The sequence below is a fragment of the Ambystoma mexicanum genome, chromosome 11, assembly GCF_040938575.1.
Source record: "Ambystoma mexicanum isolate Mex_15411 chromosome 11, UKY_AmexF1_1, whole genome shotgun sequence".
Taxonomy (NCBI): Eukaryota; Metazoa; Chordata; class Amphibia; order Caudata; family Ambystomatidae; genus Ambystoma; species Ambystoma mexicanum.
The window spans coordinates 36,816,353-36,839,126 of NC_090934.1; the positions used below are offsets into that span (position 1 = coordinate 36,816,353).

A 22,774-nucleotide genomic window follows, 5' to 3' on the forward strand; every position below is an offset into this window, starting at 1 on the left:
ACCGCATTTACATACAGGAAACAGCAAATCTACAGCATAAAAATAGTCTATACACAATTTCATAAAAGTAATAAAAAGGCGTGAAGAAAAGAAAGAAAAGTGAAGAAGAGAGATTAAGAATAGACGCATTCCCTCCCCACCGCCCCTCATCTGAGAGTAATGGCGGATAGCGATGTTATGCTGATCATATATCGCCAGTTCTCCTCCTATGGCATAGATCAATCATAGCATAGATCAATCATATAATCGCCTAAAGGCCAGCCTATTTATGAACAGGCTTTGGCAATGAGACCTAAAGCTTGGAGCACTCGAATCCCTTGGATTGTTACAGCTGTTTCTTACTCGGCAATCAGTCTGTTTCAAAACATCTGTCTCATTTTTGGATTAGGGAAGCGTCTTGGGTACTTCGGATCGATTGCCATTTTTTTATCAATTGAGAGGAAGGATTTCGCTAGGACTTTGCAGTGTACAATTTTAATAGCGGCTCTAGAGAGAACTTGCAGTATGTTTTCAGATCTTGCCTCTTCTTGCTCGGCCACCTGCTGGATTTATCATCTAGATCCAGGTTCAGTTCATTCAACATCGGACAGGCACAGGCATATCATTTAATGCCCAGATAGGTTGCCTGGTTCACTATAGGTATCCCCTCTTCTCCTAAAGCCCATTTTAGGTGTCGGACCTGTTTCCCTGGCGTTTTGCAGATCATTCTGTTAGATTGTTTTGCGTTGATCTCTAATTAATTTCTCTGCGTAGTTCCACATCGCTTTTAAGAGGTGCTGCAAACCCACCGGAGAGTAGTCCAGCAAGACTACATCATTGGCATAAGCCAGCCAGCTGATGGGAGTACCACCTAATTTAGGGCTGACCAGTGCAGCAAGATCATGACTTATAAAAAGATCCGCCATATATAGGTCAAACAGAATAGGAGCCAGGAACAACCCTGCCTGACCCCTCTGCCCACCTGTTCCGGGACCGACAGCTGGCCTGCTGCATTCAGTCTGATCCTCAGGAAGATCTCTTCATGAAGGCTTGCCAGTATAGCTAGGAGGTGCCGGGGTATTCCCCAAACATCCATTTTAGCCCAGAGGCACTCTCTACAAACCGCATCAAATGCCTTCGATAGATCGATCCAAGCACCATACAGGGCAGGACCTCCTTTAACCCACAGGTTTTCACTGACTAAATTCAGAACTAGGCCATTTATGGAGGCAGATTAGACCCCTCCTAAAGCCTATTTGGGCATTTGCTAGTATTTCATATTTTGTTGACCAGGCCTCCAGCTCTCTCAGTAACAGCCCTCAGAAGATCTTACTCCCAGCATCCAGAAGGGCGATCGGGCGGGAATTTCCAGGATTCGACCGATCGCCTCCCTTATAAATCGGGATAATGCTGGAGGACTTTGAAGAGGTAGCAGGCTTTTTCCCCTTTAGGATATTCTCAAAGAGTATACCCAAAACTATGGACCAGGTTGCTACGTTACTCCTCATAATGACATCCGTAAGCCGATTCGGACCGGATGCCCTCGAAGGGGAGGATTTGATTATTTGTTCTCAAATTCTCTCCTCTGATCTCTAAATACCATAGGGCATCCCTCTGTTTAGTAGCATATACATTGCGGGGCTTCCTGTATACAGCAGCAAAGTGTTCACACCAATCCCTTTCCCCATGATTGGTGGCCTGACAGTGCACCTGGCATTTGTCCGTTCTACAGACCATAAGTCGGCTTGAATATGTGTTGGGGTGCATCCCTGGCCTAATTCTACATACCTCAAACCCCAACATCTATTATAGAGCTCTTCATTTAATCTTGCACCCCCTTTCTTAAAGCTTAGGAGTCTGTTCTTACCATCCTTAAAATCACGTTAGGGCATAGACCCGCATGGATTGTCGGGAAGTCCCAATTTATTAAGCCGGAGATTCTCCTATGATCACTTGCCCCACCCCCCACCAATATTTCTTCGCAAAGGGCGAATAGATAGGGGGACAGAAAAACATAATCCAATATTTAGCTTGATGAACCCAAACTCCACGTTGCAGCAGGAGGGATGTCTCCCATTATGGCACCATTTGCCATCACTAGATTCCACTCTGTTAGGAAGCTTAACCATTTTTCAACCATTACCAGTCCAAGAAGCTGCCCTTTATCACCCATCTGTCTATCTATGGGGTTGCACTGGGAGTTCAGGTCACCCGCTAAGAGAACTTTGGGAGACCCTTTGCTCATTCTTATTTCTAGGAGTAGTCCTGCCAGGCTATCCAAATAGGCCCGCCAGTTCGACTCCGGCTTCATTCCAAAGGGTCACGGACACTATGACGTTCTGCTCGGTTTTGTGGATTAGATTCAGCCTCGCTGCTTCGATTCCGCTCATGTTTGTGGGAATCAGCTCAAAGTCAATACAGCAAGAATTTCGGACTGCTATTGCCAGGCCTCCCGACGGTCTACCACAGTTTTTATGAGAGGCCAGTGTATGAAAGGTTGTAAATCTGTCTATCTGGAAAGAGTCAATCAACGACATCTCTTGTAGCATTATCAAGTCGTGCTGGTCAAAGAGAAAAAAAGATCCCTGTGGGGCTAGAGAGAGTCCTCCCCTACACCCTGTTTCTCAAGATTTGGTTTAGGATCTCGGGAAGCATAGACCAAGACTTTGATTTGGTATCGATTGGTCTGCAGCCGCTTTTCCCTGCTGTCTTGATTCGAGAGGGGCGGAGATACTACTGTATCGATACCCCCACTCCTCAAACTCCCTGAGGTGACTTTAGAACTTTCTCTGGCGGCTTCGTCAGGACTTCATAGCTCCTGTTGTTATTGAGGTCTGATTCTAACCGCCAAAATTGCTTCCGCCTCCAACTTAGACTTTAGACCTATTTGCACAATGGTCACACAGTCTCTATCCGGAAAATGTACACATTCTATATCTTCACTTGAGAGTAGGTAAAGATCTGGGATTTTCTTGAAGATTTCTAATAAAGCACTGCGGTTCAAAGCCCTCTGGCTTCCCCCTTCTTTGTAGATTTTATCCAGAGCCTTGGAATAGCGCACTATACGTGCACTTTGCCATATCCCTTTAAAATGAAACCTTACTTCCCTAGTGGCAGCTCTCTTACCCTCAGTGGCATAGAGATGATTTCTGCAACCGACTGTCCAGCACCATTCACCTTCCTTCCTGCCTGGCACAGCCTCGGCCATCCCCCCAAAAGGCCACCCAGCATTGGAGATGGGACTTTCCTTCTTAAAGGCATTCCATTTTCTGATCTTCAATGGAGTGGCAAGCCTGGACACGAGTGTTCAGCCTTCAAGCAGCTTAACAGGGGTGTGTGGACGTCTGTGAAGGAAGGTGACCTGCTTGTCACTTAGTGGACCTGATACCGAGACACGGGGACAAGCTGAAGGAACATCATCCTGTTCCCCCCCTGGAACTGAGATGGCATTGGTACCTTCCAGGGATTCACGTGCTGTGGCGCTACTGAGTCATGCAGAAGAACATGCATCTCCATGGAACACACCGACGCTGGAGAGCCACAGAAACAGGTCCCCAGTAGTCTTCTTTCTACTTCCTGCTGTAACCCAGGGGTGCAGTGCAGCTGAACGGACTCTGCTATGACATTGGCTAGCTGGATTCCATGACATCTGAGAGCATGGCTCGGACAGGAAGACTTTTTCAGGGTTAACTGAACCAGTCAAGAAGGATGGGAGGGGAATTTTGACCATGTTTTAAAGCTGAAGCATGCATGCTTGTCCAGCTCTCTTATCTGCTGCTTCCTAACCCAAGTAATGTGAGCCCGCTTTACACCTGTAATCCAAGCGCCTGCTATACCCCCTATTTCAATCCTTCCTGCTACTCGTGTTACTTGCATTTGTGTTGTGTCTTCTGTTACACACCTATGATGCCCATACCACTCTTACATGCACACTCCGGTTACTCCTATGTCTGGTGTACTCCTTACCTGTTACATGCACACTCCGGTTACTCCTATGTCTGGTGTACTCCTTACCTGTTACATGCACACTCCAGTTACTCCTATGTCTGGTGTACTCCTTACCTGTTACATGCACACTCCAGTTACTCCTATGTCTGGTGTACTCCATACCTGTTACATGCACACTCCAGTTACTCCTATCTCTGGTGTACTCCTTACCTGTTACATGCACACTCCAGTTACTCATATGTCTGGTGTACTCATTACTTGTTACTTGCACACTCCAGTTACTCCTATGTCTGGTGTACTCCTTACCTGTTACATGCACACTCCAGTTACTCCTATGTCTGGTGTACTCCTTACCGGTTACATGCACACTCCAGTTACTCCTATGTCTGGTGTACTTGTTACATGTTACTTGCACACTCCAATTACTCCTATGTCTGGTGTACTCATTACCCGTTACTTGCACACTCCAGTTACTCCTATGTCTGGTGTACTCCTTACCTGTTGCATGCACACTCCAGTTACTCCTATGTCTGGTGTACTCCTTACCTGTTACATGCACACTCCAGTTACTCCTATGTCTGGTGTACTCCTTACCTGTTGCATGCACACTCCAGTTACTCCTATGTCTGGTGTACTCCTTACCTGTTACATGCACACTCCAGTTACTCCTATGTCTGGTGTACTCGTTACATGCACACTCCAGTTACTCCTATGTCTGGTGTACTTGTTACATGTTACTTGCACACTCCAGTTACTCCTATGTCTGGTGTACTCATTACTTGTTACTTGCACACTCCAGTTACTCCTATGTCTGGTGTACTCCTTACCTCTTGCATGCACACTCCAGTTACTCCTATGTCTGGTGTACTCCTTACCTGTTGCATGCACACTCCAGTTACTCCTATGTCTGGTGTACTTGTTACCTGTTACATGCACACTCCTGTTACTCCTATGTCTGGTGTACTCGTTACCTGTTACATGCACACTCCAGTTACTCCTATGTCTGGTGTACTCCATACCTGTTACATGCACACCCCAGTTACTCCTATCTCTGGTGTACTCCTTACCTGTTACATGCACACTCCAGTTACTCCTATGTCTGGTGTACTCATTACTTGTTACTTGCACACTCCAGTTACTCCTATGTCTGGTGTACTCCTTACCTGTTACATGCACACTCCAGTTACTCCTATGTCTGGTGTACTCCTTACCGGTTACATGCACACTCCAGTTACTCCTATGTCTGGTGTACTTGTTACATGTTACTTGCACACTCCAGTTACTCCTATGTCTGGTGTACTCATTACCCGTTACTTGCACACTCCAGTTACTCCTATGTCTGGTGTACTCCTTACCTGTTGCATGCACACTCCAGTTACTCCTATGTCTGGTGTACTCCTTACCTGTTACATGCACACTCCAGTTACTCCTATGTCTGGTGTACTCCTTACCTGTTGCATGCACACTCCAGTTACTCCTATGTCTGGTGTACTCCTTACCTGTTACATGCACACTCCAGTTACTCCTATGTCTGGTGTACTCCTTACCTGTTACATGCACACTCCAGTTACTCCTATGTCTGGTGTACTCGTTACCTGTTACATGCACACTCCAGTTACTCCTATGTCTGGTGTACTCGTTACATGCACACTCCAGTTACTCCTATGTCTGGTGTACTTGTTACATGTTACTTGCACACTCCAGTTACTCCTATGTCTGGTGTACTCATTACCTGTTACTTGCACACTCCAGTTACTCCTATGTCTGGTGTACTCCTTACCTGTTACATGCACACTCCAGTTACTCCTATGTCTGGTGTACTCCTTACCTGTTACATGCACACTCCAGTTACTCCTATGTCTGGTGTACTCATTACTTGTTACTTGCACACTCCAGTTACTCCTATGTCTGGTGTACTCCTTACCTGTTGCATGCACACTCCAGTTACTCCTATGTCTGGTGTACTCCTTACCTGTTGCATGCACACTCCAGTTACTCCTATGTCTGGTGTACTCGTTACCTGTTCCATGCACACTCCAGTTACTCCTATGTCTGGTGTACTCGTTACCTGTTACTTGCACATCGCTGTGTCCCCTGTCCCCTTTTACTTGCAACTCTTAACCCGTATCCACGTTTCTTGAACCCTGTTACTGTCATCACCTGCTTCTCACAAACTGTTACTCATAGCCCCGTGGCCCACCCTCAGTTATTCAGGGTCCTGATGCTCGCACCCTCATTTCTTACACCTCCACTGCCCTCAGAGCCCTCACCCTCTCCTATAAATTGATGAATATACAGTGTATGATAACCCTGCCTTGTATGTGAAGAGTCCATGCTGTTAGTCCTGTTCTAAGCATGCAATACACTTGTGTCGTCAGTGCTGTCCCACTGTTGCTGCTAATGTATCTTCTGCTGCTGCTCTTGCACTAATGGAAGACCCCCTATTCTTAGTACTGCCCACCCAGCATTCTTGCTCATGTGCAGGTCCTCTTGTTGAATCGCGTCTTGCTGTGCAAATGAATACTAATGCTTTCATCGCGACCCCTCCATTACCCCCACCCATCACTCATAACTGTACCTTATTGGGAGGTGCTGGCTTCTTCTTGGGTGCCTGTTCGTCTTCGATAAAGTCTGCAGCCTGCTGAGGTGAAAAACAAGCAAGCTTCACTTACTGAGGAAATCTCGCTTAACCTCCTGTTATTTACCCCACTTTCACTTGCAGTATCATTTTTTGTCCACTTGTTGGCCCGTGCTCTGCTACTTATAACCTTGGTACCCACCCACCCTTTGTGGCACCCCCTTTACCTGCACACTCTTAACCACACGATTTTCATCTCAGAGCCCCCTTTATTTATGTCCCCAATATTCTCACTGATAGCAAGTTCACTCACACTCCGAGTCCTGTTAAACGCAACCCCATATAACTCCTACGAGTGAGTGACTGCTCCCCTACGCCTATTTCCTCACCTTCCCCCCAACCCAACTTGTTACCCATCACGCTACCTGATTGGGAGCTACAGCCTTCCTCCTTGGTGTACCTTCCACCTCGAACGTCTCTTCAGCGCCCTTCCTCCTCCTTGGTGTAGCTTCTGCCTCCATAGGCTCTGCAGCGCCCCTCCTCTTCATTGTAGCTTCTTCTGCAATACTCTCTTCAGCGCCGTTCCTCCTCCTTGGTGTAGCTTCTGCCTCCATAGGCTCTGCAGCTCCCTTCCTCGTCATTGTAGCTTCTTCCGCAATACTCTCTTCAGCGCCGTTCCTCCTCCTTGTAGCTTCTGCTTCAATACTCTCTGCAGCTCGCTTAAAAGGACAGAAAAACTTTGCTTACGGAGGACAGAACCTACGATGACTTCCCCACTACCCCGACAACCTAATGTATTGTTCTGATTATTTACATGCTGTTAGTAATCCCTATTTTACTCACATCTTCTGTAGCTTAAAAATCTGATAATCTCAGCAGTACGGCTCGCAAATATCTACTAGGCCACTTTCATTGTCGAGGAGCTTGAATGAAAGTGAGTGACATTTGCATGGTACTCGACCTTGCTGGCGGGTATGAGGATGTGAAACTTGTATTTGACGTTTACTGCAAACAAACTTTGTGTTCAGAAATTAAATGGCAAATAAGTTTCACTGTGCATGGCTGGTCTTTGGGTGGCAGCATTGCACCAAATTTGAAGTGTGCTCATTGTGACGTGCATCATTTTACATAAAGCACTGGTAAATATTTTGTCGCCCATCGCCATGGGGCGAGTATGTAAACCACGGAACTCTCCCTGCAGGTGTGGTGGGATTTTTGCAGCGCAGTTAATTCCATAACATTCAACCCCATCATTCACCCCACCTTTACCTGCTCACCCCGTTACATACCCCTTTTCCCAGCAGCTGCTAAATTCTCACTCCCACTACTCTCGGCTCTCTTTACTCACAGTCCTAATATTTTCACTCCAACTATTTATGTCTGCTGGTTCTCTCGTGTTATTAGCATTCATACCACTTCCCTGATTTCTCTCCCCGCTCTTTGATTTGTGCTCCGCACGCCCTCTTGTTATTTACTCCTTTGATCAACTCTCACAATCCTTTACTCTGACTTTTCCTCTTGCCATTTTGTTACAACTGACATCATTCTCAACCCCACACATTGCTCACTCCCACCCCCCCCCCAGTTACTGACACCTGCCAATATCTGCTACCCCATTCGTCTGCAAGCTTCTGTTGCCCATCCCTGTACCTGTTTTGGAGCGGGTGCTTTCCTCCTTGGTGTCGCTTCCTCTTTGATGATCTCCGTAGTTCGCTGTGAAGAAAAAATGAGATACGTGTGTCACTCAACAGTAGACTCTCCGCTCCTGAGGCACTGAAGGAGACCATTGGGAGGATTCCATGATCTGCAGCTTGCACTGCCACCCACTTTTCCACGTCACTGTACCTTATTGGGTGCTGCGACCGTCGTCCTGGATGTAGATTCCTCTTCTATGGTCTCTGCAGTGCGCTGAGAAGAACACAAGAGAGTATCACACGCTGCAGCCAGCCAACCTTCCCAGGAGATTTATCAAGGGTGGTGGGGTCTGTGGATGCAGGGCATGAGAGTCTGAGGCTGTGGGGGAGGGGAGGAGCATTTGGGGGTGAGGGTTGTGTGTGAGCCTGGTATCTTGGGGGCAGGGGTGGGCTGTGGAAGACATGTAATCTCAAGGTCTAGAGATCTGGATGGGCAAAGGGGATGTCTCTGTGGCACCCAGTTTCAGAGTTAAAGGGGTGGTGGTGGGAGGTCTCTGTGACTACCAGGTTCTGGGGGTTAAAGATGCAGAGGTGGGAGGTCTGTATAACCCCTGATGCTGTGGGTGCGGGATCCAAGTACGGTGAGGAATTATTTTTTACCCTGGTTTGGGGCGTGTTCATGAAAGGCCTGTGTAGTCCCGGGGTCTCAGGCTTCATGGTTCAGCCTGTGGCAGAACTAGGACAACCCAACAAACTAAAATACAAAAAAACCACCGGAGCAAAAACGTAAGACGTGCAAAATACTGAACTTGGGCAAAACTAATGCCAAAAGCACATGCACTGGAAATAGAGACACAGCTCAAACAAGAAGCTCGGAGAGGCCAGAATCTGTCAACCGTGGGATGCAGGAGAGGTATCCCCAAAGCACATGCACTGGAAATAGAGACACAGCTCAAACAAGAAGCTCGGAGAGGGCAGAATCTGTCAACCGTGGGATGCAGGAGAGGTATCCCCAAAGCACATGCACTGGAAATAGAGACACAGCTCAAACAAGAAGCTCTGAGAGAGCAGAATCTGTCAACCGTGGGATGCAGGAGAGGTATCCCCAAAGCACATGCACTGGAAATAGAGACACAGCTCAAACAAGAAGCTCTGAGAGAGCAGAATCTGTCAACAATGGGATGCGGGAGAGGTATCCCCAAAGCACGTGCACTGGAAATAGAGACACAGCTCAAACAAGAAGCTCGGAGAGGGCAGAATCTGTCAACCGTGGGATGCGGGAGAGGTATCCCCAAAGCACATGCACTGGAAATAGAGAGACAGCTCAAACAAGAAGCTCTGAGAGAGCAGAATCTGTCAACAATGGGATGCGGGAGAGGTATCCCCAAAGCACACGCACTGGAAATAGAGACACAGCTCAAACAAGAAGCTCGGAGAGGGCAGAATCTGTCAACCGTGGGATGCGGGAGTGGTATCCCCAAAGCACATGCACTGGAAATAGAGACACAGCTCAAACAAGAAGCTCGGAGAGGGCAGAATCTGTCAACAGTGGGATGCGGGAGAGGTATCCCCAAAGCACACGCACTGGAAATAGAGACACAGCTCAATCAAGAAGCTCTGAGAGGGCAGAATCTGTCAGCAGTGGGATGCGGGAGAGGTATCCCAAGCACATGCACTGGAAATAGAGACACAGCTCAAACAAGAAGCTCAGAGAGGGCAGAATCTGTCAACCGTGGGATGCGGGAGAGGTATCCCCAAAGCACATGCACTGGAAATAGAGACACAGCTCAAACAAGAAGCTCGGAGAGGGCAGAATCTGTCAACCGTGGGATGCGGGAGTGGTATCCCCAAAGCACATGCACTGGAAATAGAGACACAGCTCAAACAAGAAGCTCGGAGAGGGCAGAATCTGTCAACAGTGGGATGCGGGAGAGGTATCCCCAAAGCACACGCACTGGAAATAGAGACACAGCTCAAACAAGAAGCTCGGAGAGGGCAGAATCTGTCAACCGTGGGATGCGGGAGTGGTATCCCCAAAGCACATGCACTGGAAATAGAGACACAGCTCAAACAAGAAGCTCGGAGAGGGCAGAATCTGTCAACAGTGGGATGCGGGAGAGGTATCCCCAAAGCACACGCACTGGAAATAGAGACACAGCTCAAACAAGAAGCTCGGAGAGGGCAGAATCTGTCAACCGTGGGATGCGGGAGTGGTATCCCCAAAGCACATGCACTGGAAATAGAGACACAGCTCAAACAAGAAGCTCTGAGAGAGCAGAATCTGTCAACCGTGGGATGCGGGAGAGGTATCCCCAAAGCACATGCACTGGAAATAGAGACACAGCTCAAACAAGAAGCTCGGAGAGGGCAGAATCTGTCAACAGTGGGATGCGGGAGAGGTATCCCCAAAGCACATGCACTGGAAATAGAGACACAGCTCAAACAAGAAGCTCTGAGAGGGCAGAATCTGTCAACCGTGGGATGCGGGAGAGGTATCCCAAGCACATGCACTGGAAATAGAGACACAGCTCAAACAAGAAGCTCAGAGAGGCCAGAATCTGTCAACCGTGGGATGCGGGAGAGGTATCCCCAAAGCACATGCACTGGAAATAGAGACACAGCTCAAACAAGAAGCTCAGAGAGGGCAGAATCTGTCAACCGTGGGATGCGGGAGAGGTATCCCAAGCACATGCACTGGAAATAGAGACACAGCTCAAACAAGAAGCTCGGAGAGGGCAGAATCTGTCAACCGTGGGATGCGGGAGAGGTATCCCCAAAGCACACGCACTGGAAATAGAGACACAGCTCAAACAAGAAGCTCAGAGAGGGCAGAATCTGTCAACCGTGGGATGCGGGAGAGGTATCCCAAGCACATGCACTGGAAATAGAGAGACAGCTCAAACAAGAAGCTCAGAGAGGGCAGAATCTGTCAACCGTGGGATGCGGGAGAGGTATCCCAAGCACATGCACTGGAAATAGAGACACAGCTCAAACAAGAAGCTCAGAGAGGCCAGAATCTGTCAACCGTGGGATGCGGGAGAGGTATCCCAAGCACATGCACTGGAAATAGAGACACAGCTCAAACAAGAAGCTCATAGAGGGCAGAATCTGTCAACCGTGGGATGCGGGAGAGGTATCCCCAAAGCACATGCACTGGAAATAGAGACACAGCTCAAACAAGAAGCTCAGAGAGGGCAGAATCTGTCAACCGTGGGATGCGGGAGAGGTATCCCAAGCACATGCACTGGAAATAGAGACACAGCTCAAACAAGAAGCTCGGAGAGGGCAGAATCTGTCAACCGTGGGATGCGGGAGAGGTATCCCAAGCACATGCACTGGAAATAGAGACACAGCTCAAACAAGAAGCTCATAGAGGGCAGAATCTGTCAACCGTGGGATGCGGGAGAGGTATCCCCAAAGCACACGCACTGGAAATAGAGACACAGTCAAACAAGAAGCTCGGAGAGGGCAGAATCTGTCAACCGTGGGATGCGGGAGTGGTATCCCCAAAGCACATGCACTGGAAATAGAGACACAGCTCAAACAAGAAGCTCGGAGAGGGCAGAATCTGTCAACCGTGGGATGCAGGAGAGGTATCCCCAAAGCACATGCACTGGAAATAGAGACACAGCTCAAACAAGAAGCTCAGAGAGGGCAGAATCTGTCAACCGTGGGATGCGGGAGTGGTATCCCCAAAGCACATGCACTGGAAATAGAGACACAGCTCAAACAAGAAGCTCGGAGAGGGCAGAATCTGTCAACAGTGGGATGCGGGAGAGGTATCCCCAAAGCACACGCACTGGAAATAGAGACACAGCTCAAACAAGAAGCTCAGAGAGGGCAGAATCTGTCAACCGTGGGATGCGGGAGAGGTATCCCAAGCACATGCACTGGAAATAGAGACACAGCTCAAACAAGAAGCTCAGAGAGGGCAGAATCTGTCAACCGTGGGATGCGGGAGAGGTATCCCAAGCACATGCACTGGAAATAGAGACACAGCTCAAACAAGAAGCTCTGAGAGGGCAGAATCTGTCAACCGTGGGATGCGGGAGAGGTATCCCCCAAAGCACATGCACTGGAAATAGAGACACAGCTCAAACAAGAAGCTCTGAGAGGGCAGAATCTGTCAACCGTGGGATGCGGGAGAGGTATCCCCAAAGCACACGCACTGGAAATAGAGACACAGCTCAAACAAGAAGCTCAGAGAGGGCAGAATCTGTCAACCGTGGGATGCGGGAGAGGTATCCCCCAAAGCACATGCACTGGAAATAGAGACACAGCTCAAACAAGAAGCTCTGAGAGGGCAGAATCTGTCAACCGTGGGATGCGGGAGAGGTATCCCAAGCACATGCACTGGAAATAGAGACACAGCTCAAACAAGAAGCTCAGAGAGGGCAGAATCTGTCAGCAGTGGGCGACGCTGGAGAGGTATCAAATGAGAGACATTCTGCCAGAATAAGGAAACGTTCCCAAGTAAAACGGGACAAGAACAGCTCTACGCCATCCTCCGACGACCACGTGAATTAGCGAGAACCGCAAAATATGTCAATGCCAAAGAAGGCAAAGAGCATAAAGCAACATGGGCTTTTAGAGAAGCTGAACCCCCAAATGATCCTTGCTAGAGGGAGTGTATCCCATGCATTTCGTTTCTAAACCTTGGTTTAGCTTGTCATGCAATCAAAATGCCTCGCATTGAAGGGTGGTTTTATATTGATGGCGCACCTGTGAGACCCTACTGTCTGGGATGAGGTTTTTAGAGGTGGGATGGATACGCAACCCCATGCTCTATAGCAGGGTTGTAACTCCAGGCCTCAAGGGACAGAAACATGTCGGATTTTCAGGGTTCCCCTCAATAATATTCATGAGATATATTTGCATACAATGATTATAAATATATGCAAATTCTTATGAATATTAATGAGGGCTATCCTGAAAACCTGGAGGCCTGGGGTTGGACAACCCTGCTCTAGAGGTACAAGGTCTACAGATGAGGATGAATTGTGTGTGACCCTGGTATCTGGGGAGGCCTGTTAAATCCCTGGTTCTGGGGTTCAGGATTGCCAGTTGAAGCCCTATCTGACCTCCAGGATCTAGGAAGAAATCTGCAAAGGTGTGAGGCCAATGTGGGTTCAGGGATTGCAAATGCAAGGCCAGTGAAGCCCTAATGATCTGGGGGTGAAGTATGTGGGGGTGGGCAGGCAATATGACCCCTTCGCTTCCCGGTTTTCAGAGATTGGAGATTCATCGGCCTGTGTGATCCGCAGTGTCTAGGGTGAGGTTTGCAGAAGTGGAAAGGCCATGTTTCCCCAGTGTCTGCAGGGTGGCCTTGTGGGGCTCCACAGTCTGTGGGTGTAGAGTGGGTAGTAGGGGAGAGTGTGTGAGCCAAGGGATTGGGAGTAGAGTGGCAAAACAGTCCGGTGTGAATTGTGAAATGAATGGCAGACTATCTGAGATGTTGTGGCCATGTTGGGCAGAGTGGGACCCTTTTGTGTGCCCTCACTCGCTCCCCCACCCCCACCCAGGATGGAGAATGCATGCCAGGCTGTGTGAGGAAGTCTGCCACTGCCATGCCCCCTGTGGTGGCAGACAGTCTGCTTTTCTACCCCCCAGTCACTGGCGGGTAGGAGGGGGGGATGCCAAGCTATGTGGGGGGCTCTGACCATGCTGTGCAAACTGTGGTGACTGAGAGGGAGCGAGTCTGCCCTCTAGTGTCTGTGTGATGATGCATACCAAGCGGTAAGAGGAGGTCTCACCATGCCAGGTGGAGTATGGTGCTAAAGTGGGTAGGTGGGGCCATGTGCAATCCTCTGGCCTGGTTGGGGGGTGAATGGCAGGCTATGAGAGGAGGTCTTTCCATGCTGTACTGACCGTAGTGGCAGGTGGAAGTTCTATACCTTAGAATGTGTGTGCCCCCAGTGTCTAGGGGAAGGGGTTAATGGTAGGCTATGTGAGAAGGTCTAACCATGCCATGGTGACTGTGGTGGCAGGTGCCCCAGAATCTAAGTTGTAGAGTGGGTGGGGAGCCGCTTATCTGGCCACCATCAACGTTTGGATATCATGCTATGGGAGGAAGTAGGACCGTGTCATGCAGACTGCAGTGGCAGGGTGGGAGCTTCTCTGCCTATGCCCCCCCCCCCGTGTCTCAATGTCATGTTGTGTGAGGAGGTCTGGCCATGCGAACGGTGGTGGCAGAGTGACTTACCTGATCGAGCGGGAGTTCCACACGAGTGTGGTCGTCCTCCATTACCTCCATAGCGCCTGCCGTCTCCCACCTGGCTTCCTTCACCCTAAAGACCCTTTTGGCCTCTGTGGGAGAGAGAAGGGCACTTGTTAAGGAGAATGCTTGGCCGTGGCAAAAGAAGACACCCACTCAGAAAGTAAAACGTTGAAACCCTGCATGCCAAACTTTCTGCAATGTCCGTTCACATTTGGGGTACAACATGGAAGTCCCCAGAAGCACACTTAATCAGCTGCAGAGCAAAAATAAGCAAGAAACCACAAGAAATGTTCCAAAAATGATTTACGAGTGATCGGTTGCGGGCGAGGGAGGGGTCCTATTCAACACCTCAGATGCTAAGCTATTCTACCTTTGTATGGGGAAAGGAAGGACATATTCTCCTTTAGCACTTGAACAGAAAGGAACTGAAGCAGAGATGTCAAAACTAAAGAGGTGATGGCTGGAAAGTTTAGAATTAATTTTAACCTCCGGCATCGCCCTGGACAACCCTCCATACCCCCGTTCTTCGCCTTCTAAACCATTGGCATTTGCCAGCTCCTCAGGATTGTCTAAAGCCAAGAACAAGGTTTAAAGTTACACACAAGCCCCAGGGTGCAAGAGAAGGAAGAGGGCCGTATAAGGCAGATATAAACTCAAAATAATGAAGATTACCTATTGCCTCCTTCTGCAAGCTTCCTGTTCCCAGTCCTAACAAAAGTGAGGCTGTGGCAAGCGGTACACCTTGAAATACAGAACTAGAGTCTGCAGTGCAACCAGCTTTGTTCACGCATGACGGCCCCGTGTCTGTGACTGATGCCTCTGTTGGGTCTGATGTGCTAAAAAGAGACAGTCCTTGACATTGGGGGTTTATCCAGGATGTATTGGATGAGTAAGGTTAGACTGGAACAGTTAAAATGAAGTCTGCTTGTTTTTGGTACAAGAACCAAAGGTGCAGCGTGGACAGATTCTGAGAAGCATCCGCCTCCAGCAATGTTAACCAGGACTGTCTTCTGGCTCCAACTTGAGTCCTAAAGCAAATGCTACCACTCTTAGACTGTCACAGGCGATGTAGGAGAGAAGCAGAACAGGTTCCTCCATCATTTGTCTCGGGAGGATAGCTCAGGGGAAACGTGCTCGCCTTGGGAGCAAGACGACACAGAGCAACACAGGTTCGATCCCTGGGTCCGCACTTAGAAAACTCTGGCTATTAAGTGCGTTATAAATTACCAATCATATCATGGGCAGCTTCTCAGAACAGTCAGACCGCTGCCAGATTGCTGTGAAATCATCTAGCACAGACTGTGTTACGTATGTCATGTACGTTGCAGCCCTTATGGAGAAATTCTTTGAAGTGTAGGTTCTCTTTAGGGAAGACTGCATTTTCTTATCTGCATATCAGATGGGACAGTGTCCTCGGCGGCAACCTCTATTTTACTCTAAAGGGTGGGCCGAAAAGATTGAATCTTTTGTGTGGCTTCATTTATTTCCCCAAACTCCTAAAGGGAGTACATCTTACGCAGAAACCTGGCAAAGCAGGTTTTATCTGGACCATTCCATCAGGGATCTGTACTGTAACATGCTTCTTTAGCTGGCAGACCACTTCAAAAACAAAATCAACGATGTCTGACAAATCATACAAAACGGACCAATCAACCCTAACACTCAACCAATCAGACCCGACGAGGAGCCACAGCACAAACTCCAAAACTTCCCGGAAATAACAGTAGAGACATTCGTCAAGCTGGTTAAACACAGCAAGATCACCCATGGACCACTGCCCCGACATCTGCAAATGAATCCTCACACAAGGAACGCCATCTGAATACTACAGAAACCTCTTAAATCTGTCACAACAGGGACTGTACCACGATCCTTCAAATCAGCATATATTAAGCCACTCTAAAAAAACACAAGTGGTGACGTGGAAGACCTTTCCAACTACAGACCAATTTCAAACATTCCCTACCCGGCAAAACTCCTAGAAACATACGTATACAAATTAACCCAAGAATATGTAGAAAAACACCATCTGCTAGACCAAGCACAAGTCGGCTTCAGACTTTTAAGAGGAACAGAAACAGCACTAATATCCATCTGGGACGACCTAAAAACAAACGCAGACTGCAACTCCACGTCGGCTCTGATTCTGCTCGACCTCTCTGCAGCCTTCGGCACAGTAAGCCATGACACCCTAATCAAATGGAAGATATAGGTATAGCGGACATGGCACTACTCTGGATTAAATCATTGCTAGCAGACAGAACATAAACTGTATGTATAAAACCCTTCAAATCTACTCCACGAGTTAACGACTGTGGAGTACCACAAGGATCCTCACTATCACCACTATACTTCAACATCTACCAAACTCCAGTAATCGGGATCTTCAAAAAATACAACATTACTTGCTACAACTACGCAGACGACACTCAAATCATCTACAAAATCGAAGACACTCAAGCGGATTACTCAACACTAATAGAATGTCTAAAAGAAATCTTTGATCGGATGATCACCAACAACTTGAAAATCAACCCAGGAAAGACTGAAATCATGATTATATCCAAAAACCAAGAGGACACCACCTACATTCCATGGCCGACGGAAATGGGAACTACGCCCACATCATCTAAGGTAGTAAAAAAATCTTGGAGTCCTAATGGACAACGCCCTAACCTTAGAACCACAAGTAAACGCAATAATTAAGAAATGCTTCTTCCTCCTTCACACAACAAGAAGAATTTTACCTTTCCTCTCCTTCACCCACAAAACACTGACAATCATCGCCCTCATCATGTCAAGAATAGACTACGCAAGCAGCCTCTACCTCGGGATGCTGGAATACATCCTGAAGAAATTACAACGCACCCAATATGCAGTAACCAGACTCCTCCTCAGACTATCCAGAAGAGACCACATCACTCCAGCACTAAAAATTCTACGTTGGCTTCCAATCAAACATTCTATCACGTTAAAAAAAAAAATTGCATAATACACAGGGCAATCAGCGGACAGAGCAGAATTCCTACAAAAGAAATAACAATCTACAAGCCAACGAGAATCTTCAGGTCAAGCAATGAAATCCGCCTGGAACAAAACCATACATTAAAAAAAACTAGGGGGCTCCTCCTTCTCCCACCTAGCCGCAAAATCCTGGAACAACCTCCCGAAAGAAATAAGAAACACCAAAGACAACCTAAAATGGAGAAAACTTCTAAAAACCTTGGTTTACAACACCTCAGAAACAAATTGAAACTAAAACCATCAAACAGGAAACACAAAGAACAGACTGACTATATGATGACACAAACAACACCCAAGGCCGACTAAGGGGAACCCCTACAAGAACAAGACAGACGACGCTAGGTGGAAAAGAACACACGCAACAACCCCATGAGAACAGAAATGAGCATACATGCCCAACACTACCAACAATCTTACCCACTCAGAAAGGACGTAGGGTACAGGCGTAGCTCGCAAACAATCACTGCAAAACTAGGTCACAGCAAGGACAAACTGGGATAAAAGGGCAGACCAAATACAAAGATGGAAACACGAAAGTAGCTAACTTAGCATAATGACAGAGAGAAGAGACAGCCGCATGATGCTGAAACTTAATCACTGAAAGGAAACTACCTCTCTATAGCATGAAGGAGACACAATAGGAATATGCATATCTCCCAATATGCACAAGGATACTAACCAGTCCCAAAAACTACCAAAAACCTCACCGCTCCTCACACACCTATCGCACTCTAATCAAACACAACCAGACCTCTTAAAACCGCAGCAACCCACACGCACTTCACCACACCGCAACCACACCACACACACCTGCAAGCAACAGCACACGACGCATTTGGAACCCAAAAACACACCAATATGCTCGGCGAACGGTGTTAACCAAACCGAAGCTGCCAACATTACTTTACAGCTCCCTTGCTCTTCTCCAAACTTTATCCTACTAACACGCCTAACCTACCCTCCTTTGTTTCAGATCCGCCAGGGGACCGCTCCGGTGGTGATAGTGCGCGGTACAAATATCCTATATCATTAACATATCTTGGCTTCGGGCATGGAAGAGTTTTTTCACAAGGAACGTCCAGGTTTCTTCTACACGAGAGAGATATTTGCCCCCCCCCCCCTACTCCAGAGTTTCTTCAGTCCTTCCTGGAGCTCCCCAGAGGTGTCTACCACGGTCTCATTTGCCCTTTGTCATCTGGGAGGAGAAGGCTCAGCAGAGGGAGACTTTGTAGCCACACATTGTTTATTTTATTACTGTGTGTGCTTGCCAGTCGGGTTCTGTCAGGGAGGCTGATGCCTCTCTTCTGTTAGCACTGGGACGAGCAGGTTATTGGACAGAACCCTGAAGTGAGGGGTGGGAGACCAACATAAATGCTGGAGTAGGCCTAGCCTACAATGATTTCTTATGGCAATTCAGTAACAACATAGATGCCCTTAGCACTTAAGGGGGTTACCACTTTGCACCTCTAAATTGTCGGACCCTGGGACCATGTTTGCAGGTTGCTTCCTTGATTGTCTGCCTCTGTTTGCCCCTTGCAGGTATCTATTGATTTGAATGTCTGCTTCCTTGCGAGGGTATGTGTCTATTTACCATTGGCTTGCTTGTCTGCACATGTCTACCTTGTACGTACAGGTCTCTGCAGGCCCCTACTTAGGATGCCCTCAGCCTCCATGCCTCAGAAGGCCCCTACCTTGCTTGTCTGCCTCCTGCGTGGCTGCACATGTCAACCTTGGATGTGTAGGTCTCTGCAAGCCTCTACCTAGTATGCCTGCAACCTCCATGCCTCGGTAGGCCCCTACCTTGCTTGTTTGCCTCCTGTGTCTCTGCACATATCTACTATGGATGTCTTCCTCCCGAAGCCCCTACTTCGGATGCCTGCAACCTCCATGCCTCAGTAGGCCCCTACCCTGCCTGTCTGCCTCCTGTGTGTCTGCACTTGGCTACCTTGGATGTGCAGGCCACCATCTAGAATGCCTGCAACCTCCATGCCTCGGTAGGCCCCTACCTGGCTTGTCTGCCTCCTGTGTGTCTACACATGTCTACCTTGGATGTCTTCCCTCTAGAGGCCCCTACTTAAGATGTCCTCAGCCTCCATGCCTCAGTAGGCCCATACCTTGCTTGTCTGCCTCCTGTGTGTCTACACATGTCTACCTTGGATGTCTTCCCTCTAGAGGCCCCTACTTAGGATGTCCTCAGCCTCCATGCCTCAGTAGGTCCCTACCTTGCTTGTCTGCCTCCTATGTGTCTGCACATGTCTACCTTTGATGTCTTCCCTCTGGGGGCCCCTACTTGGGATGCCCTCAGCCTCCATGCCTCAGTAGGCCCCTACCTTGCTTGCCTGCCTCCTGTGTGTCTGCACGTGTCTACCTTGGATGTGGAGGTCTCTGCAGGCCCCTACTTAGGATGCCCTCAGCCACCATGCCTCAGTAGGTCCTACCTTACTCGTATACCTCTGGTGTGTCTGCACCTTGAATGTCTTCCTCCTGCAGGCCTCTCCTTAGGATGCCCTCAGCCTCCATGCCGCAGTAGCCCCTACCTTGCTTGTCTTCCTCCTGTGTGTCTGCACATGTCTAACTTGGATGTGCAGGTCTCTGCAGGCCCCTATCTAGGATGCCTGCAACCTCCATTCCTCGGTAGACCCCTGCCTTGCTTGTCTGCCCCCTCCCCCCCGTGTGTCTGCACATGTCTACCATGGATGTCTTCCTCCTGAAGGCCCCTACTTAGGATGCCCTCAGCCTCCATGCCTCAGTAGGCCCCTACCTTGCTTGTCTGCCTCCTGTGTGTCTGCACTTGGCTACCTTGGATGTGCAGGTTTCTGCAGGCCCCTACTTAGGATTCCCTCAGCCTCAGTAGGCCCCTACCTTGCTTGCCTGCCTCCTGTGTGTCTGCACATATCTACTTTGGGTGTACGGGTCTCTGCAGGCCCCACCTTCGGATGCCTGCATCCTCCATGCCTCAGTAGGCCGCTACCTTGCTTGTCTGCCTCCTGTGTGTCTGCACATGTCTACCTTGGATGTACAGGTCTCTGCCGACCGCTACATAGGATGCCTGCAACCGCGTGCCTCAGTAGGCTCCTATCTTGAGTGTCTGCCTCCTGTGTGTCTGCACATGTCAACCTTGGATGTGTAGGTCTCTGCAAGCCTCTACCTAGGATGCCTGCAACCTCCATGCCTCGGTAGGCCCCTACCTTGCTTGTTTGCCTCCTGTGTCTCTGCACATATCTACTATGGATGTCTTCCTCCCGAAGCCCGTACTTCGGATGCCTGCAACCTCCATGCCTCAGTAGGCCCCTACCCTGCCTGTCTGCCTCCTGTGTGTCTGCACTTGGCTACCTTGGATGTGCAGGCCACCATCTAGGATGCCTGCAACCTCCATGCCTCGGTAGGCCCCTACCTGGCTTGTCTGCCTCCTGTGTGTCTACACATGTCTACCTTGGATGTCTTCCCTCTAGAGGCCCCTACTTAGGATGTCCTCAGCCTCCATGCCTCAGTAGGTCCCTACCTTGCTTGTCTGCCTCCTATGTGTCTGCACATGTCTACCTTTGATGTCTTCCCTCTGGGGGCCCCTACTTAGGATGCCCTCAGCCTTGATGCCTCGGTATGCCCCTACCCTGCTTGTCTGCGTCCTGTATGTCTGCACATGTCTACCTCGGATGTCATCTTCCTGCAGGCCCCTCCTTAGGATGCCTGCAGCCTCCATGCCTCAGTAGGCCCCTACCTTCAGTGTCTGTCTCCTGTGTGTCTACCATGGATGTCTTCCTCCTGCAGGCACCTCCTTAGGATGCCTGCAGCCTCCATGCCTCAGTAGGCCCCTACCTTGCATGTCTACCTCCTGTGTGCCTGCACCTTGAATATCTTCCTCCTGCAGGCTCCTACTTGGGATGGCTGCAACTGCCATGCCTCAGTAGGCTCCCACCTTGCTTTTCTGCCCCCCTGTGTGTCTGCCCAGGTCTACCTTGGATGTCTTCCTCCTGCAGGCCCCTACTTACGATGCCTGTGTCCGCCAGGCCTCTGTAGGCTCCTACCTTGCTTGTCTGCCTCCTGTGTTGTCTGCACATATCTACCTTGGATGTACAGGTCTCTGCAGGCCCCTACTTAGGATGCCCTCAGCCTCCATGCCTCAGTAGGCTCCTACCTTGTGTGTCTGCCTCCTGTGTGTCTGCACATGTCTACTTTGAATATCTTCCTCCTGCAGGCCCCTACTTACGATGCCTGTGTCTGCTATGCCTCCATAGGCTCCTTCCTTGCTTGTCTGCCTCCTGTGTGTCTGCACAGGTCTACCTTGGATGTCTTCCTCCTGCAGGCCCCTACTTACGATGCCTGTCTGCTATGCCTCCATAGGCTCCTTCCTTGCTTGTCTGCCTCCTGTGTGTCTGCACAGGTCTACCTTGGATGTCTTCCTCCTGCAGGCCCCTACTTACGATGCCTGTGTCTGCTATGCCTCCATAGGCTCCTTCCTTGCTTGTCTGCTTCTTGTGTGTCTGCACAGGTCTACCTTGGATGTCTTCCCCCTACAGGTCTTTATCTTCGATCCCTGCATGTTCCTACCCTAGATGCCTGCCTCCTCCATCCCCATGTCATGGATTCCAGCCTCCTACATGTCTATGCCTTGGATGATTGCCCCTGCAGTGCTCTACCTTTGATGTCTGCCTCCTATGGCTCCCTACCCTGCCTTGGATGTCCTCCTCCAGCAGGTCCCTACAGCTGATGCCATGCCTGCCTCCTGCAGGGCCATACCTTTGTTGATTGCCCCATGCAGGTCCCTACCCTGGATGGCTGCCTTTTGCAGACCCCTGCTATGGATGGGTGCCTTCTTCAGGCCCCTACCATTGCTGTCTGGCTCTTGTAGGTCTCTTGGTTGGCTGCCTCCTGCAGATCTCGACATGGGATGCATAGTCTCTGCCTTAAATGGCTGCCTCCTGATTGGCCCTATCCTGGATTCCTGCCTCCTACAGGTTCATGCAGGCTTGGATTTCTGCCTTTGGCAAGTGCCTAACTACCTTGGATGTCTGCTTCTTGCAGGTCCGTGTCTTGGATGTCTGCCTCTGACAGGTTTAAGCCTTGGACGTCTGCCACTTGCAGGTCCCTACCTTGGATGTCTGCTGCTACATGGCCCTGCTTTGGATGTCTGATACCTCCCTACCATGGATGTATGCCTCTTGAAGGTCTATACAGGTCTCTGTCTTGGATGTCTGTCTCATTCAGGTCTCTGCCTTGGATGCCTGGCTCTTGTAGGTCCCTACCTTGGTGTGCTGCCTCCTGCATATCCCCCTCCTGATGCCTGCCTCCTGCATATCCCCCTCCTGGATGCCTGCCTCCTAAAGGTCTATGCCTTTGATGTCTGCCATCTGCTGGTCCCTACCTTGGATTCCTGGCCCCTGTCTTGAATGCCTC

General features: G+C 49.3%; 1 protein-coding gene across 2 annotated transcripts in view; it reads right to left on the reverse strand.

The window, feature by feature from the left end:
* Positions 1–22,774, reverse strand: part of DCDC2B (doublecortin domain containing 2B) — a 184,568-nt gene that overhangs the window by 3,809 nt on the left and 157,985 nt on the right. Inside the window, exons 9-13 of one of the 2 annotated variants that reach the window (XM_069622481.1) lie at positions 14,342–14,445; positions 8,351–8,413; positions 8,156–8,218; positions 6,931–7,224; positions 6,506–6,565 (exon numbers count right to left, since the gene is read on the reverse strand). In XM_069622481.1, the coding sequence (XP_069478582.1) occupies positions 6,506–6,565; positions 6,931–7,224; positions 8,156–8,218; positions 8,351–8,413; positions 14,342–14,445 (584 nt within the window). Of the gene's footprint in view, positions 1–6,505; positions 6,569–6,930; positions 7,225–8,155; positions 8,219–8,350; positions 8,414–14,341; positions 14,446–22,774 lie in introns of both variants that reach the window. The other variant, XM_069622480.1, reaches the window with a different exon arrangement.